The sequence below is a fragment of the Ptychodera flava genome, chromosome 20 (assembly GCF_041260155.1).
Source record: "Ptychodera flava strain L36383 chromosome 20, AS_Pfla_20210202, whole genome shotgun sequence".
NCBI classification, from domain to species: Eukaryota; Metazoa; Hemichordata; class Enteropneusta; family Ptychoderidae; genus Ptychodera; species Ptychodera flava.
In genome coordinates, this window is record NC_091947.1 from 23,209,824 (window position 1) to 23,224,807 (window position 14,984).

The 14,984-nt window shown below is 36.7% G+C and overlaps 2 protein-coding genes across 2 annotated transcripts in view; both read left to right on the forward strand.

Moving 5' to 3' along the window:
* The window catches only part of LOC139119532 (protein mono-ADP-ribosyltransferase PARP14-like), a 240,592-nt gene that overhangs the window by 176,000 nt on the left and 49,608 nt on the right, over nucleotides 1–14,984 (forward strand). The window contains exons 13-18 of the mRNA XM_070683374.1: nucleotides 6,350–6,523; nucleotides 7,056–7,316; nucleotides 9,379–9,615; nucleotides 10,011–11,771; nucleotides 12,311–12,787; nucleotides 13,733–13,896. Coding sequence (XP_070539475.1) covers nucleotides 6,350–6,523; nucleotides 7,056–7,316; nucleotides 9,379–9,615; nucleotides 10,011–11,771; nucleotides 12,311–12,787; nucleotides 13,733–13,896 — 3,074 coding nt within the window. The remainder of the gene's footprint in view (nucleotides 1–6,349; nucleotides 6,524–7,055; nucleotides 7,317–9,378; nucleotides 9,616–10,010; nucleotides 11,772–12,310; nucleotides 12,788–13,732; nucleotides 13,897–14,984) is intronic.
* LOC139120345 (protein mono-ADP-ribosyltransferase PARP14-like) overlaps nucleotides 4,591–14,984 on the forward strand; it is a 259,128-nt gene continuing 248,734 nt past the window's right edge. The window contains exon 1 of the mRNA XM_070684684.1: nucleotides 4,591–4,746. The gene's annotated coding sequence lies outside the window, so the exon portion shown is untranslated. The remainder of the gene's footprint in view (nucleotides 4,747–14,984) is intronic.

The following is a 14,984-nucleotide window of genomic DNA, read 5'->3' on the forward strand; positions in this document are numbered from 1 at the left end:
GATGACTTGCTACATTTACTTTTGGTCCTCCAAAAAGTGTTATAGGAAGTGAGCTATAATGAACTAAATTCAAATTTTCCATTTTGATTCAATTGGACATGTTTCTCCTACATAGTTCCCTAAGTTTCCTTAATTGAATTTGAATAGAGATAAAGGTCTTTTGATATTGTGAACCTGGTGAGTTTAAAAAATTTGCATATTCAAATGTTTGGAGCAGGTTTCTCATTTTTGGTCAAAACATTGTTTTCTCTTTACCACCAATCCAACAGCTATGCTATTCTACATGAACCATCTCAGGGATGCTCAAATTTAGTTATTGCTATGTTAACACAAATTTGCGTATTTCCCAGAAAATCAGCAAAGCTACATTTTGCCCACATGCCACTTGTTGTATATTCTGTCATACTTATTTCAAAGTAGTTTTCAGATACTCATGCATTTACAAAATGGATCAATTTAAAAGGTGCCTAAGACTTCATTAGATATTACCATGCTGCAATTATGTACCAGTATCTTTATCTGGTACTGACACAAGGTAAAATATGGTGTCATCTTTTTAGAATCAAGATGTAGCCTCTGAAGTCTGTTACATTTGTTTAACTATATCCAGATCATATCTTTTGTGTCATAAGGCAGAACTTGTTCACATTCATGGCCATCAAACTGCCTTGTGAATATCAAGAGCCTATGAGATATTGCTATGAGTAAAAATGTGGATTGCAACTAGAAAGAACACCCTTCTCGATTGACAAGCACAAACAACAAAACTTTTCTCTTTTTTGATCTGTTAATGACTGTTCAATTTAAAGTAGGCTTTAAGTTTATACCCTCCATTTTGAATGATATATACATGTACATACACACAAAATCATTTTCGAAAGCATTATAGTCAAACATGACTCATATTGTTCCTGGAAAGCCTGTTGACTGTACTCTTAGTCTATCAATTTGAAATCACATGATCATATACGTATAATAGTCATCCCAGGCAGGTATTCTACATCAAATAAAATGAAGAATCACTGTAAATAAAATGTCAAAGTGTCAATGTCAAACGAAGCAAGCTGTATGATACAACAACTAACAACACAATTATTCACTTACCTTCAGTGGCAGAACGTGTTCTCACCCAAGAAAACCACAACTGGGGAGGTTCAGTATTGACAGTGAAACAATTTATACCTTCTGTGAAACAGCCTGACAAGAAGGATAAGCAAGGTACCTGCTTTTAGCATTCCTCTTTTTCTCTCATCAACTGTTGTGTGAATTTTTCAGCACAAAATTCAAATGCTGTGATTTTGTGAAATTATATACAATTACATTGATTATTTGTCACTATATATAAGAATGTAACAGAGAGATTGATAAATGTTGTGAAAAAGTATGTTCCTCCCAACAGCATAATACATGTACAGCATAGATTAGTGTAGATGGATTCATTGAAACTGATCGAGAAACTTTGAACAAGACAAAAGGTGTTCATTGGTTCATATCTTAAAGGTATATATGGGTAACAGGCCAGATGTTGAAAGTGCTCCCTGCTGATGTTGTAATAACAGTGTGTTGAGTTGTTTGTAACGTAATTTGGATCTCCGACAAATATGTGTACAGAATCTGTTCTTATGATCAACATCAATGGGATAATTCATCAAACTTGTTTCTGCCATTCCAATAGAATCAGTATTGTTTCATTTTTTGAAGGGGTGTACATGTGTGTGAACATTGTGAGACATGAAAGTGGAAGAATACTGTTTATATGGCACAATTAAATCAATAAATGCAAAGGTGTTTGCGTTTGGATAGTCATCAGCTACATGTAGCAATCAAATGCATTTTGGATACTTCAAGAAGTACAGCAATACCAAAATTTACAGTCAATTTCTAAAATAATACCATTATTTCCCAAGTAAAGTTTGAGCCTTTCTTAGAAATAGGGATTTTTTTCTGGCAAGAACAAAGGTTTAACGATGCGACTCAGGTTCAAAGGTCAATTTTAGCAATTTTTTTTTTATTTCAAATTTCGAACCACTGACACGTGGTCTTTCTTTTGGGGAAAGGTGTTGGGTCACATCGTACCGGGAAATTCCTGAAATATTACTAAAATGGCAAACTATCAGCTACACCGCGTGCCATTATTTCCCTTTTGTCTTAACGGTCGCGGATTACCGACCGCGATATCTTTGATAAACACGCAGAGATTATGTATAGGCTTGGCGGTATAGTGCGCATGCGCTAGCTTCAACGTTATGCTCAGCGTTTTGAACTCCGCATGTATCGGTACGGCAAACACGTCGAGCAGACGTAAGCCGGCGCTCGCGCTCCGTACTGTCGAAAAAGCAAGCGAGGTCCACAAAAGCGGACCTGAAAAAGACGGCAACGTGCGCAAAGGTCGATTTAAATGTAAAACAGTCCGACTTTGGCTCATACTCCCTGCAATAACGATCAAGAATGCAGTGAAGAGTCAGATTTGGCCGAGGACGCAGACGATAACGGAGACGTGCTCAGTTCAACAACTATGAAAGTATTTGACACGCTGCTTTTCGAACATATTAGGCTATGCTGATTACATACCCGAGTCCAAAAATTAGCCTGAGCGAGATGAAACTTTTGTTAGTTGCGATAATGTTATCACTCTTGCTGTACATGCTTGGTGTTAGTATCGTGTTCTTTTATATTTTTTAACTCGAGTTTTCTATCGTGCAGTCTTTTTTGTCTGCTGAGAAACCTTGAACAACACCGTACCCGACATCACGCGACATTTAGGCCAGTGCAGGAGTTCATACACACATAATGTAGATTCACAATAGCAAGTTCACCGATCTACTAATTTTTCGAAACGAAATGCAAATATTTTTTTTATTTCATGTCTTTTCTTTCTTTAAATATAACCCAAAAATTAAATTACGTCAAACGTGAATGCGAGGGTTCACAAATGATTCTTGTGTACGTGTTGTCTAAACTTATCAATTACCCGCAGACTCCATAGCTGCTAGCTGGACCTCAACACTGAACGGAAACAAACCCGGCTCAACTTCTAGAAGTGCTGAAACTAGCAATTTTTGCTATGAGGTCAGTCATCGAAACTTTGAGTAAAAGTAAAAATCTCCGAAATAATTATGTGTGCGCTGGTAATGGTATTGCGCAAGTCGAGTGACTCCACTGTGGAATAGTCGATACTCTGTCTCTTGGAACACGCTGTCGATGACAGCCTGCACTGTTCTAGGCTACGGCGTGATTATCATCAGTTGATAAAATCGGTACAAGAACACATATAAATAGAGTTTGAAAAAATAACACGAGTCAATCTCTCCCGTCGTAACAAAGGGCGACAAGTTTGCAGTGCGGTGCAAAAGCTAAGAAAATACGACAGACATTTTATGTTGTCAAGAGTTACGTGTGTTCGTCTCATCTTGAGGTAGGAAAACTAGCAAGTGACGTCCCGTTCGCACAGTGTCAGCGCTAACATGAACTTGACAATCACTTTTCACAAAGAACATGCATAAATTGCCGATCGCGAGACAGGAAGTAGACAACTTGAGTCAAGAACAAGTGAATGCCCGACGCGATCGCGCGACGACAGCACATAAGTCTCGATCGGATAGACTTTTTTACGCAAGTTTCGACGTCTTCGTCTTGACTTTGAACTCTGGTAACCAGATTGTAACCGTTGAGACAACAGTATACAGTTAATCTACTAGTTAAACGTTCCAAAAATGGATTAAATCGCTAAGTACCCCTCTGTGTTTGTTGTGTAAATACCATCCACTGCTGGCACTAAGCATTTGCCAGTTCAGTGTATAATTTCTTTCTATTTTCACACGATCTGCAATCCTAAACATATTCAAAATTCCCAAAACTGACTCTAAATATTTCAACTTAGTCCTGGTGTAAGAAAATTCGCAGAAAATAGTGCGCGAGTCGACTTCTTGGTCACAATGTGTGACGCATAGGTCGTTTACACAAATCGTCGATTTTCTCAGTTCCGTTTTTGGCAGTGCGTACATTATTCAAATAAGTATAAGTCGGCGGCGCCTGGACAGACTAGCCTGATTTTTCACCTGTGGACAGTGAATGAATATATCTGAAAGACTGTGTCTCAGATTTCCGATAAAGGGCCTGGAAGTGAAGATATCCTGACAAACGTGAACAAAGGCCGATAATTTATGCAAAAAACGTCAAGTTGACACTTTGAAGGTGCATTGTGCGAAAACAAAAGCGAATTTCAAAAATCCGGGACACGGTTTTTTTGCCCAGTATACCCAGCCGTCGATTGCCGTAAACAGATCACCAAGGCCGATTGGAGATTTGTACTTACACTTTTTTGAGTAAAAAAACTAAAAAACACGTGTTTTTGAGTAAAACAGCCGTATGCGCACTGTTTTTAAAAAACTAACAAATTTTCTGAACTCTTCGGTGACCGAGCAGATAAAAAAAGTACCACATGTCGGGTGTGTGACCACGTCTTCTTTGTGAAAATGAGGATTGAAAATAAGTGACAATGAACCTGAGTCGCTACCTTAAGCCTCAAGTGTAATGTTAAAATTTTCTGTGATCTAGTTATGCAATCTTCAGGTACTGTTCAAGTTGACCCTCGTAAACTTCTGGTCACTGGGTTAAAGAGAGGCACATCTAAAGAAACACTGGAACTGTATTTTGAGAGCAAGAGGAAATCTGGTGGCGGTCCAGTGGAAGAGTCTGAAATGATAGATGATGGAACATTTGTGATTAAATTTGAAAGTTCTGAAGGTAAATATGCATACCTGTTTTAATGATTTGTCATTGGCCATTATTTTTTTCAAGCAATGTGCTAGATGCATTACATATAGTTATATTCATCGTATAATGTGCCTGAATTTATAATCTACATGCAGTGCATGTGACATTGTCCAATAATCTATTTTGTAATCTGAAAGGGTTCCATATTAAATATTTCTGATATTTTGCAGATATAATAAATTCTAAGAAGTGCAAAATCATCTAGTTCTTGCATATAGCACTCCTCAAAAGTTTGTATATTGGTAGCTTTGGGATGCTCATATGTGTACACTGATCAGAGGTAGAAATTTTAAATCCCTAGAATCAGGGTCTACAATGAATTATTTTTGTTAAACAATATCCAGATCATCTTTAAGTGTCATCCAAAACAGAACATTTTATAAAGCCAGCCGCTGCAACAGACTCAAATATTGAAGTAGATCTTAGCTTGCATGATCTTGCTATGAGCACAACTGCTCAGAAAAGTGTTATTTCCTTTATTTTTGTCCCCCCCCAAAAAAAAAATTATATTAATTAAAGCTATAATGAACTAAAATTCAAATTTTCCATTTTTATTCAGTTTAAAATTTTTCTCCTACATAGTCCTAAAGTTGCGTTGTTGAATTGACTTTGAATAGATATTAATATCTTTTGGTATTGCTGAACAAGTGTAGTGTTCAGGGAAAACTGATGACAAAATGTGAATCTGGTGAGTGTCTTGCTGAGCAGTGTATCAGGATCCTTTATGTACCACCACTAATGTGAACAGCAAAGACTGTAACTACACAATGTGATAATTGTAATTGTTGAATGTCTTTTACTACTCTGAAATATATTTATTCTTTGCTTACTTTTAGTGACAGAACAAGTTCTCAACCGTCAAGAACACAAATTAGGAGGATCAACTTTGACAGTGAAACAATTTGTCCCCACTGTACAATGCATTGGCACAAAGGATGAGGAAGGTACACATTTTTATGCTGCTGTTCCAAGGCATATCTATCAGTATAATCTTACACAAAAAGAGACTATGTTGCCACATCAGCTTGTGTTTGCATTCACCTAAAAAAAAATAAATGTCAAAAACAACTGTAAAATATTATATCTTAGGATCAAATGCATTATATCTTACAGTATCAAATGTATGCAATCTATGATCCTGAAAAGTGGCCACAATATCTCAACATTGGATGTGTGTTTGAATTACAGCTGCATTCAAACATTTGTCTCCCATTTCTTCACGTTGGTAGTTTGATCTTGTGAGCTGAAACAAAAACAACAATAAGGAAAAGAAAGCCACCATGTTGATTTTTAAAAGAGACCTAGCAAGAACAAAGAAAGGAAGAATATTTGTGGCAAACACACCATGAAGTATATTGTTTGTTGATTTTTGATTCCAAACACTATTGCCACTGAGCATTACAAAAAAATCACATACCATGCAACTAAGGTTATACCCATAATAAAATGTTTAAAATCTTCTTTGCAATTTTCTTACATTTGGTCTATGTTTCACAATAGAATCCTTGCCTAGCATAAAGTAAATATAATGATAATTTGTTAAAAATTACTTTGAATTCTCTATATGTATCAGAGAGTGATCAAGAAGAGGAAGCAAATTGTACAATAGAGGTGAGAGGGTTCACAGAGGAAATGGGCACAGATACACTAGAGCTGTACTTTGAGAGTAAGAGATCAGGCGGCGGTCCCATTGAATCAAGTCAGATGATTAATGATGTCATGGTTATCACATTTGAAAGTCCCGATGGTAAGAAATATGATTTTACAAAGTATGGTAACTCTGTTTCCAAAATGTAACCTTTTGTTAATAGCTATTTTAGCTATTCACAACAAGGTGACATTATTATAATATCTATCTGTCTATAGTGTGAATATATTGCATGCACAGTGTTTTGTGATTTCTATTGTTGGATGTTTCAGATCAACACACATTTGATGAATAGGTCTTTTCTGTCACTTCTCCATGAGTGTAACTAGTTGAAAAGCTCTGGAAAAGCCCAGGGATAAAAATAATGAGAGCAAATTTCTTAATGATGCAACATTGAATGATTTTCATTAAAAATGTATCAATAGTATTATATTTGTATGATAGAGATTAAATCCTGAGAAGCAAACAAAAACAACTAATGAGGTGGGAAATTCGAAACAACCAGATTTATGTCTTCCTAATGTACAAGAACTGAAAACCATAAATACTTGCGTAGTTTTATGGTCAATTAGAAGTAAAATCTGTAACTGGAAAGGGTAAATTTTCATTGAAATTACTTCAATTCTTGCAGTAGTGGCAAGAGTACTCGAGAAAAACCACAAAGTGTCTGGAGTCAAACTTTCAGTGAAGGAACCTGCAAAGAAGAAAAAGAAACCCAAACTACCAAGAGATACAAAGAGTTTTCTTCTCAGAGGTTTGGCTGAAGGGACATCAAGAGAGAATCTTGAGTTGTATCTGGAAACCTGCACTGGTATGGATGATGAAGAACCAGAATTGTTTTTTGGTGAAGAACCTGATGTTGTACTTGTCAGGTATCCTGTAGAAATAAAAGGTAAAGTGGAATCAAAGTTTAGCAATTAAAATACTTATTGGACCATCTATTAGATTTTATAATCTGAAGCAAAGCATACATCCTCTATGATAAAGTATTTTTACATTTGAACTTTGCATGCAAGATTAATACACAGGTTTTCAGGGCATATTCTGTGAGCCTATATGAATTCTTAATATATTTTTTGATATCAAGAAAACATGAAATACTTGCGTAAAATAACTCGGTATACAAAATGGTAATAGTACATAGCTGCAAAAGTGTCAAAACACCCCTTTGCTGAATGCCAACAGATAATTTTGTTTGTGACCTGTAGACAATATGGATTTTTGGTACATGTTTTAGCTCTGCTGTCAGCCATGCAGAGCTTATCTTACAGGTGGATGTGTGACGTCATCCATTATCCGTCAACTTTGTAAATTCCAAGCTGCTTCTTAAAAACAGCCACTTCAGGCCTTTCATATTTAAAGAACAGGTCCCGAGGGATGGCCTTAATCAGATTTGTTCAAATATTGATGAAATATGCAAATTTGTATTTTTGAGGCTAATTTTGCCATTTTTGGGCAACAATTTTTTTTCCTTAATTGCTGGTCTAACAGCTTTAATATTTGGTATACAGGTCCCTAGGGATGACCTTATTTAGATTTGTTCAAATTGAGATGAATATGCAAATTTGTATTAAGGCAATTTTATCATTTTTGATCAAAAGATCTTTAAAGATCTTTAAAACTGCTGCTCAGATAGCTTTGATATTTTGGATATCGGTCCCTTGGGATAACCTATAGAAATATTCAAATTTGTATTTTTAAGGTCATTTTTGGTCAAAATTTCTTTTACCAAAACCGCTTGTATGATTGCTTTTATATTTAATATACAGGTTCACAGGGATGATCAAAATGAGATATATTCAAATTATGATGAAATCTACAATTTTGTATTTTGAGGCAATTGTTTGCCTCTTTTGGTCAAAAATTTTGTTTCTCAAAAACTGCTTGTCTGATAACTTTGATATTTGGTGTACAGGTTCCTAGGGGTTTCCTTAATATGATATTTGAAATTATGATGAAATCTTCAATTTGCATTTCAGAGGCAATTTCTGCCATTTTTTGTTCAAAAATTTGTTACTCGAAAACTACTCATCTGATAGCTTTGACATTTGGCAGATATTTTTTCAAAGACGATCTTATCGTCATATGTTCAAATTATTATGAAATCTTCAATTGTATATTTTTGCAGCTATTTTGCCATTTTTGGACAGGCCATCCTGAAATAGGCTATCAAAGATTTCAACCTTCTTCATCAACACATGTGTTACAAATTAGTTATTCTCTACATAATAACTCACTGTATTATGAGATTCAATATATGAACCTAGCAGAAATAATGTACTCTCACTCGTCACACATCATTTGATAATATATACTGTCCTGACCACAAGCTCAGCTAAACCAAATTTTTGGTGTTTCGATCAGGCTGCTTGGCAGAATGGAACTAAATTGTGAATTCATTCTGTAAACTACTGCAGTACTGTAACAGTCTGACTCTGGTTACATAAAATGTTTCAACAAGTGACTTCATCTAAAGACGAGATTTCCACATTGCCACTGGACATTAGCATGGTGTGCCTTCTATTAAAACCCCATGGAAAATTGTTCAGTATCAACAACATATTCTTCTACATTTTAGAATTACAGTCTGTGGTATTTTTGTCAACCTACTTTACTCTGTACATGACAGCATATAAAGAAAAATACACTCTGTACATTTCTATATCACTTTAACTTTTGTGCTTCTCTCAGCAAAATACTCTTTTAACTCTCTTCAAGTTTCCTTAAAGAGAATGAAGAATGACTCTTCAATTTGATTGTATACTTGTACAATGTAATTTGTGATCATGTATGTATCAAATTTTGTTTATAATAGGCTTTTAATAGAATTGCGTGCAACCAGAAGCTAAGTTGAGAAACTGTTTTTCTAGTGTAGTGCTGCAAATTGTTGAAACAGTGTTTCATTTCCACTGAAATGAAATTGTAAGGTGGCCTCTTTATATTTTATTTTCAAGATTATGAAAATATTGTAAAAAGAATCACGAAAAGGAAATTGAACAAGGCTAAGATATGTATGGAACAAGTTTATCTCACAAACTGTATCTTGGTTACAAATGTGCCATCAACTTGTGCTGAGGATACAATAGAACTATACTTTGAAAGCAAAAAGAAAAGTGGCGGTGGTGAGGTTGTGGAGGTGGAGATGAACACAGAGAAGAACACTGCTTTGGTCAGTTTCAAAGACTATAAAGGTGAGTTTGGTGAAAATGACATGCTGTAAAGCACTAACTTGAGTCTTTTCCTGATTTGATATGGTTGGGTCAAGTGCATATAAGTATGTGTGTTTGTGTGCATGTTTGTATTGCTTTTTGTTATGTCTCCCTTAATTGTCCAGTTGGTTTGCTATGTAGACTGTAGGTGTCAAGGGGAATTTCTCAAATGTATGTTATATTAGTCTCATAAATGTGCAATTGAGCTTAGACTGTATGAAAAAGGTCAAATTCGGTAAATTCTGGAGAATACTAGAAAGTCACTTATAACCACTAACCACTAGTGTATTGCTGTCAATTGTTATTATTTTGATTATTTTGTTTTAGGAAGTTGATCACAAAAATCAAAATATATGTGTTTTTTCATCTGTCCTCAGTCCTAGAGTCAGTGTTATACAGACAACATACATTGAGTAAACAGTCAATACAAGTTCAGCCATACTACGAATGCCTTGGAGAAGTTGTCAGCAGGGACGAACCACCAGCTCGAATACCAGATCCAATGACACTGAAAGGCCCACAATTCTCAGTTCTCAGTTATATCATGTCTAAACAAGAGCTGCTGTCAGAACTGAAGCAAACACTATCTAAAGTCTATGCTCAACATGAGTGGCCTGCCGAGGGAAAAGACAATGCTATTCTTCTCATTCCAAATTTTCCCAAGAATGTTGAAAATCAGTTTCAAAAATGCAAAACTTGGCCACAGGAAGTGGAAACAGCACTTACCACATATTTGAAGAATTTCAAGTGCGTTGACATCCCAGTGCTGGAAGGTATCTGGCTTCAAGTGATTAGTCAGAAGGATGGCTGGGCTACAGGAGATGTGGATGTGGTTGAAGACCAGGACTCATCACAACTTTTCATCAGTGGAAGGACAAATAGTGTGGAACAAGTTGAAGACAGAGTGAAACGTGTTATCAAAGATATTGAAGAACAAATGCAGAAAGCAAAGAAAATGATCAAAGACAATGCAAAGCTTAATGGTCCCAAGGTTAAACAGCTTATGATGTGCAGTTTTGCCAAAATGGCTATGCAGAAATTTCCCGATGTAAATGTTAAAGTAACACCAAAAAACAACCAAGTAACATTCGAAGGCCTTCCCAATGATGTCACTGCTGCAAAATGTAATATGTATGAAATCTTGAACAACATGCCAAAAATGAGATTCAAACCACCAACACAGTCTCAGCTTCACTTTCTACAGCAAGCAAGTGCAAGTCAAAAAATTTATGACATGTTCAAAGAAAGGAAAGTACAAGCTGTGTACTTTGTTGAGAATGACGAGGTGGTGCTATCAGCCATGAAGGAAAATGTCTTAAAGCAAGCCTGTGAGATCTTAAGTAGTAGCATCACAGAGGAAAAGATGACCCTGAAGCCACGTTCACTACCTGCCATTCAAAAACAGGAATGGAATTCATTGGTGCAGAAACTAGAAGATGAACACACTCTTACAATAGTCATTCCAAGACATAACCAACATGCTGTATTGGTCACTGGTTTTGAGACATCTGTCAAATCCGTGTTACCTCAACTGCAAGATTATATAGCTTTGAACACTGAAGTTGATGAGTCAATTAAAATTGAAAATGGTAGAATGCAGTACATTCAAACCTACGCAAAAGATGAAATCAGCAACATACAGCAGGGGGCAAAGAGACTACCGTTACGAATAAATATGCAAAGCAAAGGTCACTCTTTCATCTTAACCATCAGCGGAACAGAAGAAGATGTCAAAATAGCAGCAAAAGAACTGAAGCAGCTGGCAGATAGTGTGTGTCGACGTCCATATCCTGTTGACAGACCTGGGATGGCCAAGCTCTTCACAGGAGACAAAGGCAAATCATACCTGAATATGACAGAAGTTAAATTTAAGTGCATTATCGATGTCAATAATCCATCTGAAGAAGATTCTACAATGCCTGACAGTACTCATGAAGAAGACTTTGAGGAGATTAGTATGCCAATAGCTCAGCCAACAACCTATCACATTCTTTGTTATCACACATTGAGGGACAGGAGAAGAATTGTGGTTGGGAAAGGTGACCTCACAAAGATGCATGTAGATGTCATCGTGAATGCAGCAAACACACGCCTTGATTTCTCCACAGGTAGACTAGCAAAAGCAGTTGCTGATGCAGGTAAATATACATTTGGTTATTCTAGTTTACAGGCAGGTGTGATTGTATGGACAAGAACACACAAATACAAAATATAGGTACCAAAACAATATGCTGATTAATGAGTAGGTGGTGCAATAGGGCACACACTAATGAAGCTTGCGTTGACATCGATGAAAAAGGTGTCAAAATGTATTATGTGTTGTTCAGTGTAACAGTTAAACAGATAACAGTAAAATTAACAATTTGTGGCTTAATATAAAGCACCTAAGCTTAAAATTTTACTTGACAATGTATTTATTAGTTGAAAATTGTCTTTAATTTTTTTAAAAGAATGGGTTCACTATTGCAAATGGTTGTCATTACGGTTTCAGACAAGTCATTTTAATGTTTCTAGATAAAAATGATTAGATTACCATTAGTGTAATTGCTTTCTTGGAGCCTGTTTCTTGTCAACAAAGAGTTTGTGATGGAATTAAAAAATACTGTAACAATGAGTGACAATGTAAATCTGCTGATAGTAATATGTGTCACAATCTCCTTATGATTGAAATTAAAAGGTGGTCCTGAAATGCAGACAGAGTGTGCACAGATAATCAGTAGCAGGGGAAGATTGTTTGAAGGGCAAGCAGTTTCTACAGGAGCAGGGAACCTGCCTTGCAAAAGTGTTGTGCATGCTGTGGCTCCAGAGTGGCATGGATCAGGACATGGTTGGAGGAGCAGACAGGATGAGGCAAGGAGAGAGGAACTGCTGCTTACTGATGCTGTCCGAAATAGTCTAGAGGAAGCTGAGAAGATGGGTCACACATCTATTGCCATACCAGCCATCGGTGCTGGAGGCAATGGGTTTCCTTTGGATTTGTGTGTTAAAACTATACTGGAGGCAGTGGACTCCTACTGCAGAATGAACAAAGCCAAGTCTCTCATGGAGATAAGAATAGTTGACAATGCTGATGCAACTTGTCAAAAGTTTCAGGATGCTTTGGTTGAACAATATGGCTCTGGTAGTGTTGTCGTAACTGGTGATGAAAAATCAGGTTGGTAGTCTAGAATCAGAGATTATAATAATGTGCTAAAATGTAGTGAGTAGAGGAATAAAGTTTACAGGGCCAAAGTGTCAACGGGAGGCAATAAGGCAAGGTTTATATCAGCCTCACTGATAACACTTAACCCTTTTCCAGCCAAGTTCATAGTTCACCATCAGGTCAAGTTCATCGAAACAATAGTAAAGCAAAAATGTCCCTTATGGTGCATTTTTACAAAGACTTGAAGATTTGAAGGTCCCTGAAGACAGATATACTGTAAACATGGATTTTACAGACTACAGCTGCTATAACATACCAAGCCAAATATGTGAAAATACATAATGGTTTTGGCTTAATACTGCTTTTTACTCGGACTTGGCAAATGAGGAAGTCACTGTCTGGCAGGTAAAGGGTTAAAGGCGCACCTCTAATCACACACAATTGTTCCACAACAAAAAGCATGAGAACAGCACTGAACTATCAAAGTTTATTTGGTCTTTAAAGAACATGGGCCAGGTCGACGTCTTTTATGTGTCGATTATTTTTTGTAAGGGCAATAAGCCAGGTCTCTATGATTGGCCTCTCTGACAAAAGTGCCACACAAGTAATAGCATCAAAGATCTCAAATATTCAATTTTACTTTATATTATTAATGGTATAGACTATGAAAAATATGTCTTGTACATGAAGTTGTGGGAGTGTGCAAGCTGTATGGCTCCATGCGAATATAGTCCTGGAACAACGTGATCTAACATACATGTAGCTGATTGCATATGCCACATTCTATCGTTGGATGCACCATCACACTCAATTTGACACTCACTTTGACGTTCATTTGCTATTTTCCACGAAGTGCACAATCGAGCACTTTCACACTCACTTTGACAATTATAGTTGTGTGTGTGTGTGAGGGGCGCTCAAATATATGAATCATTTTCCTAATTCCTGTTCATGCAGATGATTGGCAAATGGCACCAAGTCATTCTGATGAACAATTGGAAGAAGAAGAACTGGGGTTCAGCACTGGTGCAGGTGTTCAGTCCAAGAACAACCCTTACGTTTTCAAAACTGCTGAAGACAAGTATATAACAATGATCAAAGATAGCATAGCAAAGCAGAAGGTGAGTTGGTATTTCTATTGATTGTTACCAGTACTTTTCAAAAGCTGCATAAGTGTGAATTAGCGATTTACTTTACACTAAATGTGATCAATATCAAGACCTATTGTCTGTATCAATTACACGACGAAGTCATGTAAAAGTATTAATGGAGGAATAATTAAGACAGACCATCATCCCTTGTGGCCCTTTCATTTGGATCATTGTGTCTCAAATTCCACAGCTAAGTACAGTGCCTTTTTTGCTAGCAGCTGGCACAGTTTTTGGACAATAATTAACTGTCACTTTTTTGTTTTGGCCCTCTACTTCAACTCTTTGTGAAACCTCTGAATACAATGAATGCATTTATCATATCGTATCGCCTTCCATAAATCTTAATTCTCAAACTTACAGTTGCTCTCTATCCCCACCTTGAAATATCCCAGGGGTTTCACTAAGTTTTGAAACAGGGGGCCAAAATGAAAATTACAGGCGGCCAAGCCATACCAACCTCCAAGCATGAGGATGCTTGGATATGACATCCCCCCCTCCGACATGGTTCCAAATTAGCTATAATAACTCGACAAAATGGTTGATCAATCACACATGATAACTTTATTTAAAAATTATTTACATGTTTCAAACGATCAGAGACAACAGTATAGATAGCCTGAATCACAGTGCCGTTACTTTCAAATCGTAAATGGCTGTTGTAAAAAAGCATGGTGAAGCGTGTATGAAACCACAAACGACTGTGCTACTACAGCACGGTCTCTCCGGACCGTGGCTACAGCCTACCACTAAACGTCACAATCTGCTAAAGTTTACACCTTCAATTTATTCTGTTTTGATATTTATATGCCCCCAGAGTTGAAGCAAGTCAAACTTTTGGCTCCCAGTCATTAATCCAAGAACGAACGTTTACTACATTGACAGGCAAGCCATTGTTTACATTTTACAATTCGCTGTGGGCGATTGCTGATGCATTCAGAAGAAACCTTTCCCGAGAGATATTCATAAAACGCTGCATAAGTATCAATATGATCTGAGAAATTGCCATCGACTGTACCTTTCTTCATCAACCAACCCGTCTATCTGTTTCCATTTCAACC